At 39.1% G+C, this 25,528-nt stretch overlaps 1 protein-coding gene across 2 annotated transcripts in view; it reads left to right on the top strand.

The window, feature by feature from the left end:
• Positions 1 to 25,528, top strand: part of Plppr5 (phospholipid phosphatase related 5) — a 111,176-nt gene that overhangs the window by 65,478 nt on the left and 20,170 nt on the right. For both annotated transcript variants that reach the window (XM_021158396.3, XM_021158395.3), the window contains exon 4: positions 18,442 to 18,618. In XM_021158396.3, the coding sequence (XP_021014055.1) occupies positions 18,442 to 18,618 (177 nt within the window). The remainder of the gene's footprint in view (positions 1 to 18,441; positions 18,619 to 25,528) is intronic.

Here is a 25,528-nt window from a genome sequence, read left to right as displayed (position 1 = left end):
TTGGTGATGCTTACCCCTGCCTCACTGCTTACCAGTGATCTTCTCCTGGGTCATGCTTACGGGCACAAGCACACATCCTATTTAAATATAAAACATCTCATTTAGCCAAGCTCCTAAACATTTGTTCTGTTCTTAACCATATTCAGAGTATGACAATCTAACATTTGAAATCTCTTCAGTCAAAGTAGAAATTTGAAATCTCAAGTATTCTGCAGGCCTTGCCCTGTAACCCTAACTGTTCAGCAGTGGGGGTGGGGGAACTTCTAGGAAGACAGCAATATTGTATTTTGAATGAGCTACAGAGTGAGTTCAAAGGCAGAATAATGAATTTATGAGACCCTGTATTAAAATGAAAAACAGAAAAAAGGCTGGGTATGTAGCTCAGTGGCAGAGCACTTTGTTCTTTGTAAACCACAGCCATGCACATACACATACTTACACTCACACAGAAAGATAAAGTGATGAAATGATTGATATGATAATTATTAACCTTGAATTTTACTATAATGTATACATATTTATATGTTTATATGTTATACATTTTATAAAATATACATATGTATACATTTTATAATGTACTTATTTTCAGTGGTGTATACAATTGTATACATTTTCTATAACGTGTACATTGTATAATTTTCTTTACTATATACATAAGTATACATTTTGTATAAAGTATACATATGTACACATTTTCTCTAATATATACAAACATAATTTTATTTATATATACATAAATAAAAATATCATGTCCTACCCCATAATGCAGACACATTTTTTCTCAATTAACTACAATCATTTATAAAATTGAATTCACCCTTGTTATCCTCTCACATCCCTTTAATAGTTTCTCATTTTCTTTTTAATGAAAATCCAAACTCCTTCACTTGACACATAGAACCTCTTGTAGCCTGACCCCATTAGCGTTCTGGATTCCTTCCCTGCCTTTCCCTTCCACACTCACCTACCCACCAAGCCTTCAGTCTGTCATACTGAGTTATTTTCAGGCTCTCCAGTTCAATCATTGGGCCACTCTTCTCTCCACTTGAAGACTCCCCAAGCCTTATATCATTTTTAAGACTGAGGGAGGGCTGTGGCCCCTGACTTATGTGCTGAACCCATCATTTCCTTTAGAGCAGGACTTTGTCACTCAACAGCTTGAGTTTGAAGACATGCTTCATCAATCACTATTCTTAAGCCCTTGGATGACTCACTTAACCTTTCTGTGTTCTATCTGCATCGTTGTTAGTTACCAACTGCAAGGGATTGTTTTCACTACTTGAGAGCAACACATGAAGCAGATAGTGCATACTCCACCTCCAGTACATTGTAAATGTTTTCTATGAGTAACTAGTTGCTAAGCCAAACACCATGCTAAGAACACTGGGAAAAGGGAAAGGGTATTTCTATCCCCTTTAAGCTGGCAGAAAGCACGGATACAGCATTACAGTATAACAAGAATAGCATGTTCATAATCATCAGGAACAAAATTCTGGATAATAAAAGGAGGAGCACAGGATGATCCTCTGTCCTCAGTAGCTACAACTTGTCTGGGGTTGTGAACCGAGGTGCAAGGGTACAGAAGTTTCTTTTGACCTTTTTGGATGATGTTCTAAATTAATCTAAAGGTTTTCAATGCCTGAGGTGGAAGCTGGTGAACAGAAAGAATCAGTTACAGGAGACCACACTCCCCACTTTCCTTCCTGAGATACAAGTGAGTTAGAAACCAGATCAGGACATCACTGGGCATGGGGGCAGGGGTGATTGTGTGGAAGGAAACATGGTATCATGAGAAAGGGCAAGAAGGCTCCCCCTTGTGACTAAATTTAAAAAGAAAATAACTTTGTCTTTGTTTTCTTATTGTTGGGAACAAAGATCTGAAAGAAGGAAGTTGGGGTTTGTTTTGGCTCGGAGTTTGAGGGTTCAGACTTTATGGCAGGAAAGGCGTGGTCCCTAGGATCACAAGGTAGCTGCTCCTCCTGCATCCAGTTAGGCAGTGGAGAGGTCTGAATGCTGGTCTTCACCTGGCTTTCCTTCCTTTCTCAGTTCGGAACCTCAGCACATGGAGCAGGGCTGTCCATGATGCTGTCCTGTCAAGCACACAATCGACATTCACCATCATCACATCTCCTTCTGGCTTGCTCCCCTGTGAGGTTATGAATTAGGTTACAAAGAAGCAGGCTCTCGATTTGAAGACATCCTTTGAAATGGCACCCTGGAACATTTACCATGCCATTTAAAATGAGAGTGGGATTGGCACTTGGTGGCTGATGGCAAACCTAGAAATTATTTGTTCACCAACATTTATACTGACAGAGACTTATATTTGGGCTTCATGACATGCACTTTTTCCTATTGCAATAAATATACTTGTCCTTCCCAGATATTATTTATCTTTTTCCCTATAATTATAAAATTTAAACCATTTCAAAATTTAAATTCTCCGTATAAGTATTCTTTTCTTATATGATACTTAGGCTGTTTAATACGTATTGTAGTTCATTCGAAGATCACATAAATTGGAAGCTACAGAGTGATTCAGTGGGTAAAATGCATACCACACAAGCATAGGCCGAGCACTGCGCAGAAACAAACAGATCCCCAGAATTCATTGGCCAGACAACCCATGCAGTAAGTGAGCTACAGATTCAGTAAGAGACCATGTCTCAAAGATAGAGTGCAGAGTGACCAAGGAAAACACCTGATGTTGACCATGGGCCTACACATACACACACACACACACACACACCAAAATATATTGCAAATAATTATAAATTCTTTCCTGAACACAACAAGCTCCTAAAGATATAACTACAGGTGAAACTTTAAGGACAGTGCAGAGATGCTTGAAATAGACATTTACTAGGTTTGTCTTTAACATTCAATATCATTTTTTATAGACATATTTAACAGCTTTTTTAGGGTTTTACTTTCTTCATTTGCCTGACGGCAAAAGCCAAAACAAATCCCTCAGATTTTCCTAATTCTCTAGTGTACCATTTCTCTGTAGGATTTAAGTTTTTCAAATTGGCCATTTGCATGCCAGTTTTAATTCCTTTCTTTTTACTGAGATACTTTCACATCTTGGAGATGATGAAGCCATTGAAGCCACAGCAATCAAATACATTTTGTTGACTGGTAACTCCTCAAAAGTCACAACTGGTTTTCTCTTCTATAAGGAACATAAAGAAGATAGCAAGTTGTATTTATGCAAATTAAACTTTGCTTTCCATTTGGTTTGTGGAACACAGATTATGTAAGGGGAGCATAAATGATACTGGTTTGAGAGATGACAAGAGCATTTCAAACGTGTTTCTTTTACTCTGTCTGTCTGATGGATGAGTGACCGACCATGTGTGCAATATGAATGGCTATGTGAGAGAGAGAAAGGTTCTCCATGTGAAATCAGCCATTGCTGCACTTCAGGGTAAGGTGACTGAGGCGATGATGAGATGATGAAGGAGCTGTTGTTCCCAGCGAGGCCATCAATCACCTATTGTGCCAGGGGCAGCTGAGTTACTGAGCGTCTTCCAATCATCACTGCGTGTACCAGCTGGTCCTGAACACTGAGTTGCTTGTTGCTTACTTCACATTTGAGACTCACTAATGTTACCCATTCAAGGATGTCGATGACAGGATAGATCCTGTAGTTGGGATGATGTAATCTTTGTTAGATGTCCATTGACACAATTAAAGAAATAAAGGATGCTAAAGCTTGATTTCTCAGCTATTATAAAAAACCCTCTGCTCCAAGCCTGTAAGCTACATAATTAAAAATTCACATGTATTCATTTATTTTATGTGTATATACAAACTCATGTGCCATGGACTACAAGTGAAGGTTCTCTCTGTATATCATGTGAGTTTCAGGGATCAAATTCGGTTCATCAGATGTGATGGTAAATGCCTTTAGGACTGAGCTATCTTGCTTGAAATTAGACAACGAAAGTTGTCTAATTAGACTACGAAGTTAGACGATGAAATTTAGTATTTCTCCTCTACAGCTTTAATATAGCTATATCATTTTAATCCTTTATTCTAGTCTTAAAGTAAATAAATGTGCTCATGATAATAATAAAACCCCTCCTTATGTGGTAACTGTGAAATCTTACAGACAGCATTACCAGATTTTATTTATCAATGGTACAGAAGAACTCAGAGGAGGCTAAGAATTCATCTAAGGTCAACAAGCTAATCAGTGGTAGATTGGCTTTACCTAGATTATTAAACTCATAAAATATAAAACAGTTCATTAACTTTAATGAAGTAAAAACTTTAGTAGCTGTTATGAAGACTGGAATATGAAATGTAGGCTGTGAAAATTTAATTTAGGGCATTCAAATAATTTCACAATATCATTTTAGTAGTGTGTGTACTATTTGAAATGTCCATGTATTAATGTTATACAAAACATGTAGGATAGCTCTCTGACAAAGCAAAGGTGGTTGTATAAAGAGCACCTTTAAAGTTAGTAGTTAGCACCAACCAACACCCCATCCAAAGGACACATAGTAACAGTAGATGATGGGGCAGATGCAATTAATCTTCTAGGACAATTTAAAGGTAATTTTTCTTTCTCCTTAAATTATGGTTTGATAAGTTAGCACTATCCAATAGAAAAATAAAATGAAGTGTTAAGGAGCTATCTCAGTTGATACTTGGGTGGTTGTTGCACAGTATAAGGACCAGAGTTCAAGCCATAGTATCTAGACAACACAGCCCATACAACTATAAGCCAAGTGCTGGGAGTTGGAGGTGGGAGGATCCCTTAGGCTGGCTGTCCACAAACCTAGACTGAATACTGAGTTTCTTGTTCATCTATGTCTTAAAAACTATGGTGGAGAAAGACTGAGGAAGACATTTGAAGTACACACACATGCATGCACACACTACATACACATATACACTCAAAACACCAAATATAAAGTGAACTGTGACTTTAAATTTTCTAATAGTCACATTTAAAGAAACAATATTCATGATATTTTGAAAACATTTGTCAGTATATCTAAAATGTTATCATTCAACTTGTATCAATATAAATGTAAGTATAGGTAGCAGAATTTTCCCTTAATTAATTCAAATATTAATACATCAAGAAGCCCATGATTGGACAGGGAAAAGGGAGGCAGAGCTGAGAGAGAGAGAGAGAGAGAGAGAGAGAGAGAGAGAGAGAGAGAGAGAGAGAGAGAGAGAGAGAGAGAGAGAGAGAGAGAGAGAGAAAGGAAGATAGAGGATGAGTAAGACAATCCAGATTCTGTGTGACTTTAACCAGCCACAGGTAGCTATGAATATCGTAAAAGGAAAGAATAATTGGAATAATTTGTCTAATCCAGGTGGGCAGCTTGTATCACTATCAATTGGCTTTGAAATGATTATGTGGGCATCTTGTTAATTTGAGAATTTATTGATATATAAATCTAACTAATTAATTACAAGCTTCTAGAGTTTTGATTTACTGGGTTAAGGGGATTTGTGACATCTAGTTGCAGATGGCTGAGAAAGTAGAAGCAGTTCTGAGGCAGGTGAACCAGAGCTGGGAAGACCTCCAACTGGGGACTGGGGCTAGCCTAGAGGCAGCAAGACCATGGGCAAAGAGTAGATGGGAATAGTCCGGGATAGTGCATATTTTTTAATATTTCTCACAAGAAGTAGATGTGTCTTTTATTCCATTTTTTGTGTTTTTTTTTAAATCTAGCACACATTTAACATCTTAATTCAGATACTGAGTATTCACTGAAATATTAGATTCCGTTTTAGATTTCATAGAAGTCGGAGTGTAAAATGGAAGTTTGCATACCCAATTAGTTCCAAAGGTACTTAAAAATTGGCTGGTAACCTAATCAAGTAATAGTTTTGAGATGAGTTTAATTCAATTAAACTAATTTAATTAAAATCAAATAGAAGAAGAGATTTGATCCCATAGTCACAGCAGCTACAGTTGAAGAAGTCATTAGCTATGATATCTCCAGCTCTCCTATCGGATACAGTGCCTCAGAGAACAGCAGGCCTTAAAAGGAGATTCAGCACCAATCAGAAGAAGCAGCAGCTAGTGCTTAGTTCATAGTTGAGCTAGGAGTCTGCCAAAAGAATAAGAATGTTTCAATCTCAAATCTAATTTAGGCATATCTGAAACAAAACTGGAAGAGCTAAGAATTTTACTTAAGGCAATAATAGAGCAAATGCAGAACAGAATTGATACATGGAAGAGATAGTTCTACCCATTTAGGGTAAGTTGGGGGGTGCTGGAGGAGCAGAGTAGGAAGAAGGACCAAAGGACTGTGTTGTGCATTTGGCTATGTATGTGAGTAACTTTAAATTAGACCCTATCTCAGAAGAGAGTAATCCTTGGATAAGATAATATATAGGGTCTTGTACTTCATTTTTGGATTGAACTGAGGGAACACCTATCTTAGAATGTCCCAGATACAGGTAGGTGGGCAGCAGATAGAAGAGCTTTCGTGGGAGCCTGTGGGAGCACAGCTATAGATGGGTGATGAGGGATATTACTTACTTTTACCAGCATGGTTTGGGTTGTATATATTCCTTCTCCCATTCAGAGACAAGGTTATGGCTTCACAGAGTCTTTCTCTCCGTCCACCGTCAGAGAACATAGTTTATGTACAAGGATTTGTGTGAGTAGGTAACATGTTTACCAGAAATAGCATAGCAATAAACTATAGTTTATTAAGATTAGGAAGCTGGGACCAGAAGAAGACATACTGAGGATGGAAAGATGTTCCTTGTTTGTGAGTTTAGATGGACCAAGTGAATCTCAGTGCATGGGATATGACTCTGTTTTCTAGTTCTGTGTTCCAGCTTGGGAAATAGGAATTCTGGTGTCTGTGATTTCCTTTGAGTTTGAAAAAAGGGGATGAAAAGCTCAGGAGGGCTGAATGAAAAGGGACTTTGTTTCTGAGGCCTTCTAATAGCTTTACTTTCAACCAATATGCCAAAAATGTCTGACTTGGTATGACAGTTTGATAGAATATGGCCTCCATAAGCTCATAGGTACTATTAGGTGTGGCCTTGTTGGAGTAGGCGTGGCCTTGTTGAAGTGTGTAACTAGGGTTGGGCTTTGAGGTCTCATATTCTCCAGCCAGACCCAGTGTCTCACTGTTTCTTCCTGCTGCCTGTGGATCCAGAAGTAGACCTCTCAGCTCCTTCTTCAGTACCATGTCTGCCTGTGTGCCATCACACTTCCCACCAGGACAATAATGGATTAAACTTCTGAACCATAGATAACCCCGATGTTTTCCTTTATAAATGTTGCCACAGTCATGGTTCCTCCTTACAACATTAAAAACTAACCAAGACACTTGGGAATCATCTTCTGAGTTCAGTCACTTCAGCATATCACTGTTTCTTGTATTTCACCCCACCCCAGGCTCATTACAGTCCTTAGGGGCTGGGTTACTGGAATACAAATCTGTCTTATAAAACTCTTGGTTTTCCCCCATTTGCAATATTCCCATTATAGTCATTCTGCACATATTCTTAGATGCCTTTACATTACTCTTTGGGTAAATTTATAAATACAGATAATAATATAAAGTAAAATTATAACAATAAGGCTTCCAGTTCTCAAACATGAGCTTAAATGAACACTTTGGGCTTATTTGCATTAAAATTGCTGGGTGCCTATAGCTTTGCTACCTCACCTAAACTCAGGGAGTTGGCTGCTCTACCAACTGCCCCCACAACTTCCCTTGAATCCATGGATAAAAGACACAGACAAACATAGTTGTTCAATTTTAACTTTTCTTTTGGCACAATTGCTGGGTGCTACTATCTCCCATCTAGAAAAGTGTGTCCTTGTCATTATTCTTATCTACATACATACCTGTTCACCTGCCTTGAACTTTAGATGCTCAGATACATCTAGTCCCTTCTAAACACCATGGAATACTGAGGCAGCTCCAAGTTTAATTCCATAGGCTTTTTATAGTTTACAGTGTCATGGGAAACAAAGTCACAAGCTAGCAGAAATTGGCTAATGTACATAGAAAATCTATTTCCATCCAGAGGCTTACTGTCTCCCACCAAGATTAATAGAATGTTCAGCCTTGAGCTCCAAGTGTATCTCCTCTTCTTGTTCCATGTGTCAGTAGGCCAGGAAATCTGCCAGAAGATTCTGACCTGCCTTGACACTGCCTGACAAGCAGGCTTTCACAGAAGCAGGCAAAAATGGCTCCCAACAACAGACTCCCTTTAACTAACTAGAAACTAGGGAAGAACAAAAAGAAAAGAAACTAGGGAAGAGCTAGTATGGTAAGTGCGCGGATAAAAGTTTAAGGTGATTTTGACATGGTTGGGTGCTACTTTGAAAAATTCTAAATTTATAAAAAAAAAAGAACACTTGAACAGGCTTCAATCTCCATTAAGAAGTTACGGAAGACACAATCGGTCACAGACAGAATAATATGATCAACAATGTTATGTAAATATGAAATAAATCCCCATATTTTATTAGACTGTATTAATCAATGTTGTCAAAAACCTAAGACATTTAAAGATATTCCAACCTTGACCTGATTGCTATCCTGTTTCTGCTTACCACGGAAGAGGCCTATTGTACAACAAACTGGACTAGAGGTTGGGAAGATTAGCTGGCTTATGAGCACACTTCAGAACAACTTGGGAGAAATCTTTAAATTTATTGGAGGAAAGGGGGCCTTTATGCCCCCAGGGAGGGGTCCAGGGTCTCTGGGACCAGGTTTGTATGGCCCTGCACCATTGGCCAGGGCAGAGGTGGTATAACATGCTTTGTCTGCCTGCTCAGGGGCTATAAAGTGTGGAAGGGAGGACTTTATAAGGTCAAACAAAGAGTAAAACCTGAGAACTCTCAGAGAAATAAATTCTCACTAGAGTTAATAGTGGAGGAGCAAGCTTTATGGAGCTAGGTTGGGAATGAGGTGCTAGCCAACTCCTGTAACCCTCATGTTTGAGGTATTTGTAGTTGAAGCTCCCTCAACCGTTTCTTGGTAACCCTTGGTCACTACAGTCCCACATTAATTACCAAATACAGACCAATATGTTGGGTTGGTAGTTTGCCATCTAGAAGAGCCACACTGGGCTTCAGGTTGGCTAATGTGTGGAGGTACATTAACAGAGCACTTACATTTTTAAACTTGCTGCATAGATTTTTCTGTATCTTAAAAGAATAAGAACTAGACATTGTAAAATAAAAAATTTTTTGAGTTTGTCTAACCCAAGAAGGAAAAGTTTTCTTTTTTTTTTTAATTTTTTATTAGATATTTTCCTTGTTTACATTTCCAATGCTATCCCAAAAGTCCCCCATACCCACACACCCACTCCCCTGCCCACCCACTCCCCCTTTTTGGTCCTGGCGTTCCACTGTACTGGGGCATATAAAGTTTTCAAGTCCAATGGGCCTCTCTTTCCAGTGATGGCCGATTAGGCCATCTTTTGATACATATGCAGCTCGAGACACGAGCTCCGGGGTATTGGTTAGTTCATATTGTTGTTCAACCTATAGGGTTGCAGTTCACTTTAGCTCCTTGGGTACTTTCTCTAGCTCCTCCATCGAGGGCCCTGTGATCCACCCAATAGCTGACTGTGAGCATCCACTTCTGTGTTTGCTAGGCCCCGGCATAGTCTCATAAGAGACATCTATATCTGGGTCCTTTCAGCAAAATCTTGCTACTGTATGTAATGGTGTCAGCATTTGGAAGCTGATTATGGGATGGATCCCTGGATATGGCAATCACTAGATGGTCCATCCTTTCGTCACAGCTCCAAATTTTGTCTCTGTAACTCCTTCCATGGGTGTTTTGTTCCCATTTCTAAGAAGGGGCTAAGTGTCCACACTTTGGTCTTCGTTCTTCTTGAGTTTCATGCGTTTAGCAAATTGTATCTTATATCTTGGGTATTCTAAGTTTCTGGGCTAATATCCACTTATCAGTGAGTACATATTGTGTGAGTTCCTTTGTGATTGGGTTACCTCACTCAGGATGATGCCCTCCAGGTCCATCCATTTGGCTAGGAATTTCATAAATTCATTCTTTTAAATAGCTGAGTAGTACTCCATTGTGTAAATGTAGTACATTTTCTGTATCCATTCCTCTGTTGAGGGGCATCTGGGTTCTTTCCAGATTCTGGCTATTACAAATAAGGCTGCTATGAACATAGTGGAGCATGTGTCCTTCTTACTGGTTGGGACATCTTCTGGATATATGCCCAGGAGAGGTATTGCTGGATCCTCCAGTAGTACTATGTCCAATTTTCTGAGGAACTGCCAGACTGATTTCCAAGTGGTTGTACAAGCTTGCAATCCCAACAACAATGGAGGAGTGTTCCTCTTTCTCCACATCCTCACCAGCATCTGCTGTCACCTGAATTTTTTATTTTAGCCATTCTGACTGGTGTGAGGTGAAATCTCAGGGTTGTTTTGATTTGCATTTCCCTGATGATTAAGGATGTTGAACATTTTTTCAGGTGCTTCTCAGCCATTTGGTATTCCTCAGGTGAGAATTCTTTGTTCAGTTCTGAGCCCCATTTTTTAATGGGGTTATTTGATTTTCTGGAGTCCACCTTCTTGAGTTCTTTATATATATTGGATATTAGTCCCCTATCCTATTTGGGATATGTAAAGATCCTTTCCCAATCTGTTGGTGGTTTTTTTGTCTTATTGATGGTGTCTTTTGCCTTGCAGAAGCTTTGCAATTTTATGAGGTCCCATTTATCGATTCTCGATCTTACAGCACAAGCCATTGCTGTTCTATTCAGGAATTTTCCTCCTGTACCCATATCTTCGAGGCTTTTCCATACTTTCTCCTCTATAAGTTTCAGTGTCGGAAAAGTTTTCTTATTTCTCTCTTTTTCTGTGTATAACTTTATCAAGAAGGAGGAAAGAAAAGCAAACAAACATTCGTACGGTATGATGCTTGAAATGGTAAGATGTTCTCCATAGTCTTAGGAATTTGAACACCTGCTTTCCAGCTGACGGTCCTGTTTGGGATGTCTGGGAGGCATAGCCATGTTGTAGAATGTGTCCCTGGAGGAAGGCTTTGAGAAGACTCTTGTCCTTTCTAGTGTGTTCTCTCTTTGTGAGCTGTTGTCATCCAGTTCCTGACTTCATGGTTGCCATGCTTCCCTACCATGACAAACTCATATTTGTGCTAAACTATAAGCCAAATAAACCAGTCCATCTATAAAGTTCCTTGGTCATTGTGTTTTCTTACAGCAGTAGGAAAGTAGCACTCATAAGATAATTTGACAAAAGCAAACACAGAATTTTGCAAAATCTCTTTCTGAGAGGCAAGTTCCTCCTCTGGCTAGAACTGTGCCTCAAGCTTTTTGTTTTGTGTAGTATGAAATTTCCAATGATGTTTAAGAATTCTTTGGAATCTAGTCTTTCAGTATTTTGATAGCCAAAAAGAGGGATACAGGAGAATCTCTTTACATTGTCTACTCTGCATGAGGCTGCTAGTCCATAGTTACATATTCATTGGCATTCCAGGTTTCTCAGGAGTTTGCTCACTGAGTTATTTTAGCCTTAGGAAAGAATGTTGAGCTCTTCAGTAAATTGCAAAGAGTAAATCAAAGGGAATGAATACATGACCATAATTTATAAGTAAACAAGTGGAATGACCCTTCAGAGTTTAAATAGAAGGGAGGAAATGATGAAACAGCATGATGAAAATCATGCAGACTGGAGAAGGAATCCTCCAAGTACCTGGCCATAATGCTATCTTCAATCTAATGAGCACCATCCATCAGGCATTACTTCAGGATCTTTATCCTAATAGTATGATATTTCCCATTCCTGCTTCAGCTTAACAACTGCAAGTATTTAGGCTTCACTGCAGAAGTACCATGCTAAGCACTTTAACTATGCTAGTGTATTAATTCTTAACACACTGTGGGATAATATCTTACTTTTCCTTTGTGTTTGTAATCTACTACAAATCTATAAATCTTCAGTTCCTTGCTATTTCTTGTTCTATGTTACCTAATCACATGAGTCTTTGAAAACAATGCCTCTTGGTTGTAGCTAGAGACAAATACTTGGTGAAGCCATGGTGGAAGGAACACAGATATACTGTGATAAATCTAGTAAAAGTGAGGGATTAATTTGCCACTAGAATGTCCTCAGGGTTGACCAGATGACAAGTTTATTTTAGCATAATGGGCTCATAGTCTTCTTGTCAGAAGTGACTACTCCATAGTAGATGTTTCTCCTGAAAATACAAGACTTAATAAAAGCAGGAAGACAATTTAATAAATAAATATATATTTAAGACAATTTTAAGTAGTAATGTAAACAGACATGCTTTCACTTGTGTCTTATGTATTTTTCTATTGCTGTGACAAGACAGTATGACCAATCAACTTATAGAAGAGTGTGTTTGTCACTTAGAATTTGAAATGGTTAGAGTCCATGACCATCGTGGGGCCTTGGGTGTAGGGGAAAGAGAAATGGGAGAGAACCAACATCCTGTCAAAGTTCTGGTGCTCTGGGCCTGTGGACAAGGGAGGACTGCCTGACACTTTTCACATGCCCCCAGGTGGGCATCTGGCTGTGTTAGGCCACTGACCCCACATGACAGGTGGTAGACAAGGGGCAGCCCCAGGTACCAGTTTCTCAGCCTTGGCATAGCATCCCACACTGAATATGGGGGAGGAGCTGAGAACAGAATAGGGGCCCCAGGACAGCAGGAGAGGGCAGGAGGAGATGGGGGCGCTTGTTGGTTCCCACGCAGGGGAGAGTCCTTAGTCCAGTCTGTGGCTGCAGTGTAGGAAGGCCTTCTGGCAGGAGGTTAGATGTGGCTCCTTAGGAAAAAGCCTATCCCATTTTTCAAGCACAGCAGGCCTTCAAGATCAGAGACTATGGTTTTAGAGATTTATTGTAGAAAGGCAGGGGGAAAGAGAGAAGGTAGAAAGAGGGAGAGGCCAGCCATGGCCACGTGGAGAGAAGGGAGAAGAGAGAAAGAGAGAGAGAGAGAGAGAGAGAGAGAGAGAGAGAGAGAGAGAGAGAGAGAGAGAGAGAGAGAGAGAGAAGGAAGGCTAGAGAGTAAGAGAGGTAAAAGCTTAGAGAGAGAGAGGTGGGGCCAAGCAGCCCCTCTTAGAGTGGGCTGGGCTATCTTGCTGTTGCTAGGTGACTGTGGGGAGGAGTCTAGCCAGAATGCCAGAAGTTTGGGACATTGTCTATATGACTGATAGCCACATGCATCTCCTGTCGGGGCTATGGGGGCAGTAACTTCGACAGGAGCCAGGGGTCCAGGAGACATGATCGAATACCTTCTATCCCATTTAGGTAGAAATTACCACCTACCAGGTCCCACCGGGGTCTAAGACCTAAGCTCAACTGGAGACCAGGATGTCTGTGCATAGCCCATTACCCCACAGACCATCACGTCAAAGAGCATGACAACATACAGGCAGGATGGTTCTGGAATAGTAGCTAAGGGTTTACATTTTTATATATAAGTATGAGGCAGATATAGCTAACTGGAAATGGCATGGATTTTGAAACCTCAATGCCTGCACTCATGACAGACCTCTGACAAGGCCACGCCTCCTAATGGTTCCCCTATAATTCCACCAATTGGATACCAAGCATTCAAATATATGAGCCTATGGGAACCATTCTTATTCAAATCACCATGATTTGCCTTATGCAAGTGTTAGATTTGGAACACACCTGCTATTTTTTCTAGTTCCAAGATATATGTTTTAATCACTATGGCATACTTATTTTACCCCATAAAACATTTTTACAAATTCTAGTATTAATTAATCCATACTTAAACAAGTACTGTCCGAGTATTGTTGTTTTTTATTTACCATGGAAAATACCACAAACACAGCAACTTTTAATAATTAAGTATATTATCTTAGAGTTTCAAATATGGATCTCCTTGGACTAAAGTGAACTTGTTATCTGGTGGCCAACTATGAGGACATTCTAGTGTCAAATTAATACCTTGCCTTTCATAGCTTAATTAGAATATATCTGTGTTCCTTTCATTTGTGGCTTCACCAAGTCTTTATCTCTGGCTACAAGTAGGGGATGTTGTTTTCAAAGACTCATATGGGTACCATACCCTTAAGAAATAGCAAGGAACTGAAGATTCATAAATTTCACTGGGGGCTCATATTCTTCTTGTCACAAGTGATGATTCCATGGCAGACATTGCTCCTGGAAATACCAGACACAACAAAAGGAGGAAAACAAGTTAATAAACTAATATATATATATATTTAAGAGATGTAATTTCAGGGAGTGAGTTCACCTTTCCCTGCCTATGCTTTTCATGCTTCCTTCATGCAATAAGTTTTGAATGTCTACTGTGTAAAAAGCATATGCATTTCAGATATAGCAGTGAATGGACAAAGATCATTCTGATGGAGTAGTTTAATGAAAAGAAACATAATGTTATATGCATTTTTCTACAGGGAGACAGTTATTACAAAATATTCTGCTCTCTCTCTCTCTCTCTCTCTCTCTCTTAGCTCAGCATTTGCACCCCCACTCAATCTGCTCATTATTAAGTCTAGATTTATTGAGGACCTCCTGGAAGTTGGACCAAGAACCAAGCACAGAGTTTATACAGTAAAGGACTGGGCTCTATTTCTGTCTTCCTTGGGTGAGGGAAACAAGTGAGACAAATGCCACCCAGACCTGGTGACATGAGCTCTGAGAAGATGAGCAAGGTTCCTTGAGAGCACATGACTGGGTTTCCTGGCTTGTGTCCTATATCTAGGTTAGCTCCCCTCAAGATTTTCATTTCCCCTGAGACTGTATCAACAATGCTCATCCTTCAGGATCAAGCCTTAGATGTTTCCTCTTTTGAGAAATTTAACATAGCCGTTGACACATAGTTGGAGCTCAATGTATGTGTACATTTTCTTAAATATGTTGATATACTTTACTAAAAGAAAACTAGTTGGCAAAATCCATGTGTGCATATATATATATATATATATATATATATATATATATATATATATGTCATTGTATAAATTTTAATAAGCAAAGATACATATGAAGAAATATATACTAGAATTTTAATAGGAAACAAATGATGAGCTTTGGCTTTCTTCATTTTCTTGCTATTGGGCATGCGTGGAGAGGGTGAATAAGGACTGATAATACAGCTAAATGCACAGGCTGTAAGCGTCCATAGACCCTTGAGGATGGAGGAAACACTGTCCTGCTCAAATCCCACTCTCCTTCTGTTTGTGTTCATTTTAGCTCCATTTTCACATCTGGTTAATCTAGATGGTTTCATAAGTGAATTAGAAACCAACAAAGCATAAATAATCAATTTCTGTCCTATAACCAGCTTCCTTGGTAGGTCATTATGCTATGATTTCTCCTTCTGCAGGTTAGAATAATAGACTTTCTGCAAGGATAATACAAATAAACTGTTTATAGGGCATTTGTTTCATAAAGTATTAGAGAGTTGCCAAGTTCAAATGAAAATTTCTCTAATTTGTCTTCGGTTATATTAATGGTGGTTATGCTTCAACAATATGTGTATTTTCCAAAGCATTGCTATAACCAGTCTTAATCTTATACTAATGGTGTGTAAAATTCTTGTCACCTACGTAATTCCTATAGCTCTGGAAATTCTGTGACCTCCCACACTCCATTCTGGGTTGGGACATTAGCCTCAAATTTAATAGAAGAAAAGCCAAATTTGAATTCTTTCTAATAAAGGCATTTTTGCATTAGTTTCCATAGTGGTGAGGTTTTTTGGGAACCTCTCTGTAAGCCTTCCTGAGTCAGTAGGGTAATTTAGGAAATGAGTCATCTTTGAATTGGAAGCAGCTAAAGCAGAAGCCAACAGCTTGTGTGGAGTAGCGGAGTTAACCAGTTAAAGAGTTAGGTTGTATCTGAGTTGGCCTTTGGGGCCAACAAAAAGGCGGCAAGCATTTACCAAAGCCATAGAGATTCTTTAGGGATTTTGTCCTTCATAGTTTTCCCTAATGATGGGACAGGGTATCCTGTTACTCTTAGAATGCCATGCTGGCATCTTTTTTGTGTGTCAAGTTCCAGCTCTCTTGAATCATCATGTGCTCTGTTTGAGTCTCTTAGCCGTTTTCTCCTCTATCCCCCCACCAAAAAAAAAAGCAATTCAATTAAGACACAGGAAACAAGTCTTATGATCAGGAAGTGACTAAGTCCTTTGTTCATAATCCCTTTTCATTTTTTTTCTTTGCCAATAGTGGCAGCTCAAAAATAAAGTTGTGAGGTCACAATAAGCTTTATCTTGATGCATTTCTTTCATTTATAAAATGAAGGTAGTAATGATATATAATTTATAGGATTATATTAAATATTTAGTGAGATGAAGTCTTAAAAACATTTCCTTGGACAGAAACTACTACTCACTAAGTGGCAGATAGATATTAGCATGATTCATTTCATTCAGTTAACTCACATTTATTTTAATAAGGATAGGGTATCTTTTGAGTTTTGTAGATGTGAAGAAATCAACCAACCTTCTGTCTGGTTAAAGAAGATCCCATGAGACATCCAAATTCTATGTCCCTTTCAGATGAGGGATTGCCCTCTTAACAAGATCACTGCAAAAGCTCCACAGCTTGAAGTTCTTGCTATTCTTGCAGGCAGATTTCTTTAACACTGTCTCTCAAGGGCAGGAGCATCCTTTGCTCTTTTTCATCTTCCCCTGGGTATTACTGTTTCTATAACTGACATGATAAAGGACCCAGAACACAGGCTTAAAATCTACAGCTCATACACCAGATGCCATTGGCCAACTGACACAATCCCTCTTCCTTCCTTTTATAATTCACCCAGAATATTGCGCCCTGATACAAATGACAATGGGCTAGAATTTGGCCATGGGGAGTTAGGATCATCTGAGCTGCTTATGAATGCACACTGCTCCTTCTGTATGATAACAGGCTACAAATATTACCCTGGAAAAAGGAAAGCAAAGAAGATAATTATTGGATTTCATAATATTCTAAAATGGTCATTATGAAATGAAAAGCTTAGACACTACTCTTTTGATCTACCCTCATAAGCAAATGTATTTGCTATCTGACTAGAGAAAATAGTCAAGATTGTAGAATATAATACATTATATTCATCCATAAGTGTTTTTCTAAGTGCGTTATCAGTACCAGATGTTCCTGTTATCAACACCATACAATCTAGTCATACTTTCAGACCTACCTCTTTCACAATTTTGTTATGGCTGACTTGAACACTAACTGGCACTATCCACTTGAAGTCAACAGGTTCACTAATAGAGTGATATGTGATCCAATTCTGAGCAATGAAGCTATATAATAAGTGAGATTGGGAGAAGAACCGAATTTTTCCTGAGCATGATGGCTCACAACTTATATTTATTTTCTTCTGTGTAACCAGTTGACACTGTGTGCTCTGTATTGGCATTTAATCTCATGTTTTCAGACAGCAACATACAAAGCCAGCTTTGGCTCTGCTCTGACTAGACTACCTTCTTTACAGGCACATCGGTTTCATAGAAATTGTCACTTAACTTTTTGTTTGTTTGTTTGTTTGTTTTCGAGACAAGGTTTCTCTGCGTAGCCTTGGTTGTCCTGGCACTCACTTTGTAGACCAGGCTGGCCTCGAACTCAGAAATCTGCCTGCCTCTGCCTCCCAAGTGCTTGGATTAAAGGCGTGCGCCACCATGCCCGGCTGCCACTTAACTTCTTTATAGCTAATTTTACAATTCTTATTTGATCAAGTATACATCTTTTTGGTACAGTGCATGCAGATGGAAACACTAGTACAGCATTAATGTTCCCCTCCTAAGGATAGTGTTGAGAGTGACCTAACATGTAAACTCAGGTGAAAAATAAGTGCAAGGAAAGTGTGTGAAAGGTGGAGGGTAGGAGGGTGCTTGGGATAACTCTGTTCACATTCCTAGATGTCTGATGTTGTTGCATAAGAATTGGTTGTTATAGAGCTGAAGAGATATCTCAGCAGATAAAAACATACACAGCTGTTGCTTGATTCCCGCACCCACATTCACGGCTCACAACTGCCTAGAGCTTCAGCTCCAGGGATCCGATACGTGTGATCACCATCTGCATGTATGTGCACACATGGTCCTCAGTAAGAAATGGCCATGCCAGAGAAGTAAAATCAAATAATTGGCACACTTAAATTCCACGTTTATGAAATCATCATCAAAAATTCGTTCCGAGTGTGGTGAGACACACCTTTAATCCCAACACTCAAGTTCAGCTTTGACTATGTAGGGAGTCGGAAGGCAGGCTGGGCTACACAGCTGACATTGCACACAACCAATATTGTTTTAAACTACAAAAATCATACAATGTAGTTGATTACTAAAGCCATAAAGACATGCATAATTGATAAATATGTTTTTGTAATCTATACATAATGATTTTCACGTTTATCTTAAGAAAATGCTTTTGTGTAAAGTCTTGTTCTGCTTGCTGTTTCAGATGTACATTACCAGCACTATCAAAGCCAAAGGAACCAGACTTGCTAAGCCTGTCCTGTGCTTGGGATTAATGTGTTTGGCCTTTCTTACTGGACTCAACAGAGTAGCAGAATATCGAAATCATTGGTCAGATGTGATAGCAGGCTTCCTAGTCGGAATATCTATAGCAGTATTTCTGGTAAGTTCAACTTTAAAGAATATGCTTGATTTTAGTAAACTTTTAATAAACCACCTCTAAGAAGATGGGAGGATGAATGACTGTGATATGTAACATGATGATATATATGGTTCTGACTACTCATTTCTTCTTCCTTGCTTATTTATTCTTAAGATCAGGTTTGGGGGAGAATAATAAATCAATTCCGCACTTAAAACACTTTTATATAAAATGGGGAAAGGCTGTAGAGTCCTCCTCAAGAACTAATTTTTACATTTATTTGTGTGTGTGTGTGTGTGTGTGTGTGTGTGTGTGTGTGTGCATGCACATGAGTGTGCATACATGCACAAGTGCACATGTGCCGTGGCATACATGTGCAGGTTTAAGAGACAGCTTGTAAGAGTGGGTTCTCTCATTCCACAAAGTGGAGGTTGAAGGTTAAACTTGATGATCAAGTACCTTTTAGCCACTAACTCAATGGTTCTTAACCTGTGGGTCGCTCATCACTATCCCTTTAGGGGTTTAACAAACTTTTCATATGCATTGCACATCAAGTACTTACATTATGATTCATAACAGTAGCAAATTACAGTTATGAAGTATCAGGAAAAATACTCTTATTTTGGGGGTCTTCACAACCCGAGGAACTCTATTGAATAGTTGTAGAGCTCGGAAGTTTGAGAGCCATTACCCTTAGCAATCTCACCTGTCCCTCCTCAATTAGTTTTATAGACTGAGTTGGTTGTATAATTATAAAACTTCTCAGGATATTTTACCTCTATTGTATTAAAATAAATATCCTCGAGGACCCAAGTGCCTCATGCATTTAATCTGTTGCTCTATGAGATCTGTGCCACAAATGCTCCCACAGCCAGAGATTGTAAAATGTATCACTTCAGACCCTTTCAATACTTGTTTGCTACACATATGAAAATTAGTAATTTATTAATTAAAATAAGAACACAATGGAGTAGTACTCAGCTATTAAAAAGAATGAATTTATGAAATTCCTAGGCAAATGGATGGACCTGGAGGGCATCATCCTGAGTGAGGTAACCCAATCACAAAAGAACTCAAATAATATGTACTCACTGATAAGTGGATATTAGCCCAGAAACTTAGAATACCCAAGATATAAGTTACAATTTGCAAAACACATGAAACTCAAGAAGAACAAAGACCAAAGTGTGGACACTTTGCCCCTTCTTAGAATTGGGAACAAAACACCCATGGAAGGATTTACAGAGACAAAGTTTGGAGCTGAGACAAAAGGATGGACCATCTAGAGACTGCCATATCCAGGGATCCATCCCATAATCAGCCTCCAAACGCTGACACCATTGCATGCACTAGCAAGATTTTGCTGATAGGACCCTGATATAGCTGTCTCTAGTGAGGCTACGCTGGGGCCTAGCAAACACATATGGATGGATGCTCACAGTAAGCTATTGGATGGATCACAGGGCCCCCAATGGAGGAGCTAGAGAAAATACCCAAGGAGCTAAAGGGATCTGCAACCCTATAGGTGGAACAACATTATGAACTAACCAGTACCCCGGAGCTCTTGACTCTAGCTGCATATGTATCAAAAGATGGCCTAGTCGGCCATCACTGGAAAGAGAGGCTCATTGGACTTGCAAACTTTATATGCCTCAATACAGGGGAACGCCAGGGCCAAAAAGGGGGAATGGGTGGGTAGGGGAGTGGGGGGGGAGGGTATGGGGGACTTTTGGGATAGCATTGGAAATGTAATTGAGGAAAATACCTAATTAAAAAAAAAGGAAAAAAGGGAAACCTAAGAAGAAGAAGAAGAAGAAGAAGAAGAAGAAGAAGAAGAAGAAGAAGAAGAAGAAGAAGAAGAAGAAGAAGAAGAAGAGGAAGAAAAATCAGTTCAGAATGTCACTCCCTGTCTCAGACTGAATTTGCATTTAGTCAGAGAACAGGAAGAGATCCAAAGCAACCTGATCCAGTGCAGGAGTCTGGCTGCTCACAGCCTCTGATTGGCTAGAGATTGAGCTGCAATGAATGGCTGAGATTCAGTTGCTTGGTTACAGGTGTACTCCTAGATAGGATACAGTTTGTTTACAGTTGAGTCTTGCAGGCACTTTTGGCTAAATTTCATCATCCAACTACAGCAACAGACTTGGGCTAAAATTATCACTTAACACCTCTGCCTCTTTGAATTCTCTTTCTGCCTCTTGAAACTCTGGAGGAAGAATGGATCAAAAACTTTCCCTGCTTTCACTTGCCAACTGGTTAACATTTAAAAGAATCAAAACAAAACAAAACTTTGATGCAAATTATGATGTCACCGCATTCAGCTCCCTGGGTGTAGATTATCTACTCTGGCATTTCATCAACCTCCTGCTGTTCTTTCCTAGGCCTTTGCTATATCTTCCTCTACTTCCAGAAAGCATCATAGTGCCTTAAGGAGATCCTTTAAAACCAGAAACCTAGTGACTTTTCAGACACATGCCTGAGAACTTGATAAATGAAGAGCTATGCTGCAGAATTCCCCTGAGCTCAGGCCCCTCTAGTGTGCATATTCACTCAAAGAGTGGATGTTATTTAGATTCTAAGGTTTCCCTCTAAGTATTATGACACATGAGAAAGATGACACCATGGACAATTCATACCAAAACAGTGCTTCAACCATGTAACTAAATACGAATTATGTGCTCATCAATGATAGTCGATTATTGTGAATGGCTGTAGGTAACAATTGGTGAAACTCAGGTAAGTGTGGCCTTTTCCAGTGAGAGTTAGAGCTTTGTTTTGTGGATTAGATATGCCCTCAAATTCTCCTTCCTTCTCTTACATCATAAAATAAAATGCTGCCAAGTCCCTACCCAAATACAAGTACTGTGCTTAGTGATGTGAATAAATATCTGAGAAAAGGAACTCATATGTTTAAATATGTTACTGTAAAGGAAAACAGACATGGAGCTTCATAGAGGAATAAATATAATTTACCAACATCACTGGAGACATTAACTCCATTGGGAAAACATACCAGTCAGGAAGGATGGATCAACTTGGGAAGCTTATAAAATAAATAGATCTGGACTCTGTGTAAGGAAGGAGAACAAAATGTGGGACACAGAATAAGTATGAAAATCTACATAAGGACATCAAAGATGCAGCCCTTTCTATGCTGCAGGGTCATGACACAGCCTATGCAAGAGAGAAAGTAGAATCCTAGAACAGTACACGTCTCCCTTCATGAATGACAGTGGGGGCTGGAAAGAGTGTGTGAATCAGGAGAGTAATGTAGACTTTTGTTTAAAATGTAGATGAATTAGGATCCATTGCCTTCAAATGAATAGAACTAGAACAAGCTAGTCCCAGCTTCTTCACAGACTCCCCTTTTCCCCACCAACTACTTTACTGAGTCTTCCCATGCTCCTGGATCGCCCCTTAAATGAGAGAAGTCACAACTCCCCTAAGAACTCATTCTTGAACTCACAGAAGGGTAAACAAAATAGTACAAGCTTAGTGAACAGCCACAGGAATGACTGAAGTGCAATTCCATGAGTGATAGTTTGCTTCCAGCCATTACCTTTTACCCTATGAGATTTGTGCTTTAAATACATATTTCTAGAAGTAACCTGGAGATGAAGATAAAGAAGACATGCTATGAAGAACAAGGGAAATAAGTCAGTGTAAATTTGACCATAGAGACATGGAGAGGAGGTAGAATCTTTGGAAGGGAAAGGGAGGAGAGAGAGCCTGAGGGAACAGAAGATGATGTGCATGAAGTACAGGCAACAACTTGTGATGACTCCCAGGTTCCTCATTTGGACAGCCCAGTAGAGCATTTATCTTGTGCAGCAACTCCAACTCTGGCTGGCAAATGTTCTGCAATTATCTTGCAGTGTTTTGGGGATTCTAAAATGATTCCAAAATAAAAGGAATATGACTCTACTCCAAGCCGATGTCTTGGTTGAAGGACACCTCCTCCAATCACCATTATCTATACATGGCATTTGTCTCTGACTCATTCTACTGGTTCATCCCCCACAACCAGTGAATCATCTACTTCAAGTTCATTTATGATACCCAAGTTACTCCTTATGTCTAATACCAGTACTTCTGACCAGAACTTCTTACTTCCTATCTCATGTATAGATACAGTTCCTTCCTGACTCTTTGTTTCGGACATCCTTCATCTAACTACCTTGCTGTTCTTCTTAACATTATAATAGTTCATTGCCAGTAAAAAGAAAAAGCACAACCCTCCCTGATACATTAACTCCAGACACTTCTAGGGACCGCAATGATTTATTTATTTTCTAGTGAGAAGTTTCCTACCCCTTTCACCATGTATATAAATCCAGCTCTTGAAAGTAAAATCAGCTCCCTTCCCTTATCACAAACAAGTCCTATCCTTCCTACATCTTGGTTCTGTGGGAATTCTGGTGTGTGTGTGTGTGTGTGTTTTACCATGGTAAGGGGGTGATATCTGAGACCTGTGTATGATACCACATGTCTCTTACATTTCACTAGTCCTCCAGTAGTGAGACTGTCCCCAAGCTATACTCAGAAAGACTCCTGTGGTTTCTCCCTTTTGTGTTTCTCCATAACACAAGTCCTAGATACCATGTCTGATGGTTTTGTTTCATTGTCCTTCTTTGCAACAGAGAAAAACTCTGTTTACTTTGTTCACTGCTTATCTTTGCAAGTATCTGGAATAGGGTCAGGTATATGGGTTGAATGAATGAATGAATGAATGAATGAATGAATGAATTTAATTGACAACCTTGACTTTTTTGAAAAGCTCAATGAAATTCCATGCATAGTAAGCATTGCTTTGTTGCATTCCTTACAGTGCCTCAACCCAAGTCCTCTACATAGCTGAGATTTGGCTTGGACAAGCCCATACTTCCTACGCAGTAACTCTGACCACCTTAGCTCTCTCATTTTCCCGTTGATTTCTGCCACATATCTGTCTGTGCTGTTAGCATCCTACAAGGAGTTATATTGTGTTCTAAATCTGTCACTCATCCACGTACATTGTGCAAGGGCAAAGAGTAGAGCCATCATGCTTAGCAAAATACTAGACAAACAGTTCTTGAGTACTAGTTGTTGATATTATTGTTGTCGTAAAAATGGATGACATGAAACCTATGCCAAACATGATACGTAGCATTGTTGGCAGAAGTGGTCAGCTTTATTGATTCCAATAATAGCTTGTCATGTTATTTTGCATAAAAGTAAAAATCATTGCAGCATTTCATTGAGATATATTGTCCTCACTTTACAGATTAAAATTTGACACCTAGATACAGCAGATAGCTTGTCCATGGTCTTGTCTTATTAAAGTTATTAGCATATAACAAAAAACCAAAATTAAGAGTCAATACTGGCCAGGCGTGGTGGCTCATGCCTTTATATCCAGCACTTGGAAGGCAGAGGCAGGCGAATTTCTGAGTTCGAGACCAGCCTGGTCTACAGAGTGAGTTCCAGGACAGCCAGGGCTACACAGAAAAACCCTGACTCAAAAAAACCAAAAAACCAAAACCCAAAACAAAAAAAGTCAATACTGTTCTACTTCCCAATGTCAATAATGCAGTAATTATGGGAAAAAATAAAAGTGAATATATAAATAAATTTATTATAAGTGCTACATAAAGAAACCAAAGTGTATATAGTGATGGCTTATTGCTATAATCTTTATAGTAGAATAGAGATATACATGTGTAGAAACCATTGATCTAAAACTGCAGTGTTTGAAAGGAAATTAAGTTTAAGTCATTATGGCATAGACATATACCATAAAATTTTTCACTTGAATGTATGTTCATTCATTAGTGTGCTCCTTCATGAATGAGTTCACTCACTTTGACAGGGAGGTACAGAGGTAGAAAACTGAAGATTTGGCTCCTGACTTGCACAGTGTAGAGTCTGAGAAGAGACACAAATCAAAGTATTCCCTTATCTAGTATGAAATGTCATGAGGAGCCTAGTACCCTAACAGACAGTCTTTGAGTTCTTTCTATTTCATCACAGGGAAAACAAACACATCAAACACAGTAAGCTTTCCTGGCTGAGGGCTCAGGAAAGACTTCTGTAAGACAGCGAGGCGAGAAAGTACTTGTTGTACAAATGCAAGCATTTCATATCTAGAACCTGTAAAAATGCTGGGTGAGCAATATAGCCTGTCTGTAATTTCAGCACATGGGACACTGAGAAAGAACACGTTGGGGTCAATCTGGCTAGCCAGATTTGTTGAGCTCTTAGGTGAAGTAAGAGATCATTTCTAAATATGTAAAGTTTACTGGAATTTGTCTGTCGTCAACCTCTAGCCTAGGCACATGCATATACATGCCTATGCAGGCAAACACCACACACACAGACACACAGACACACACACACACACACACATGCATCTTCTTACTTTTTCATATTTGCTAGGGGAACATCAATTCTAGACTTTTGAAATTAGCACACAAAATTTTTAATTATTTAAATAAGAAACTAAAGAACTAGTTATTTCCTTGTAGTTGAAATGAAAATTGTTAAAAGGAATAATTAGGCTAGTAAATACCATTCTGTATGTAATTATTAATTCCAATGAAAATGTCTAAATGTATGTGTGTATGCACGCGTGTGCGCTGTGATATGGCATGAAACTTTGTTTCATTGTAATTGTTACTTAAAGTTATCAAATCTATCCTTTGTATGTTAGAACAATGTTCATTCATCAACTGCAGCTTGCACACTGAATTTAACCTGCTGCCTACGTTAATAAGAGAACCGTATCAGCATGTTTACATACCTCTTCTCTTATGAACAAATGAAATTGTTGCTTTCCTGGCCAAAGGGAAGAGTTGCATAGTTTCCATTGGCTCTGTCCCCACACCACTGAAAATATTAACTAAATTATTTAATAGCTTCCCTTTACAGACAAAACATTATAACCCTATTTCTT

The sequence above is a fragment of the Mus caroli genome, unplaced genomic scaffold (genome assembly GCF_978045245.1).
Source record: "Mus caroli unplaced genomic scaffold, Mus_caroli_1 scaffold_3, whole genome shotgun sequence".
Lineage (NCBI taxonomy): Eukaryota > Metazoa > Chordata > Mammalia > Rodentia > Muridae > Mus > Mus caroli.
Note: the sequence above shows the minus strand (reverse complement) of the source record. Positions and strands in the feature narration are given on the sequence as shown.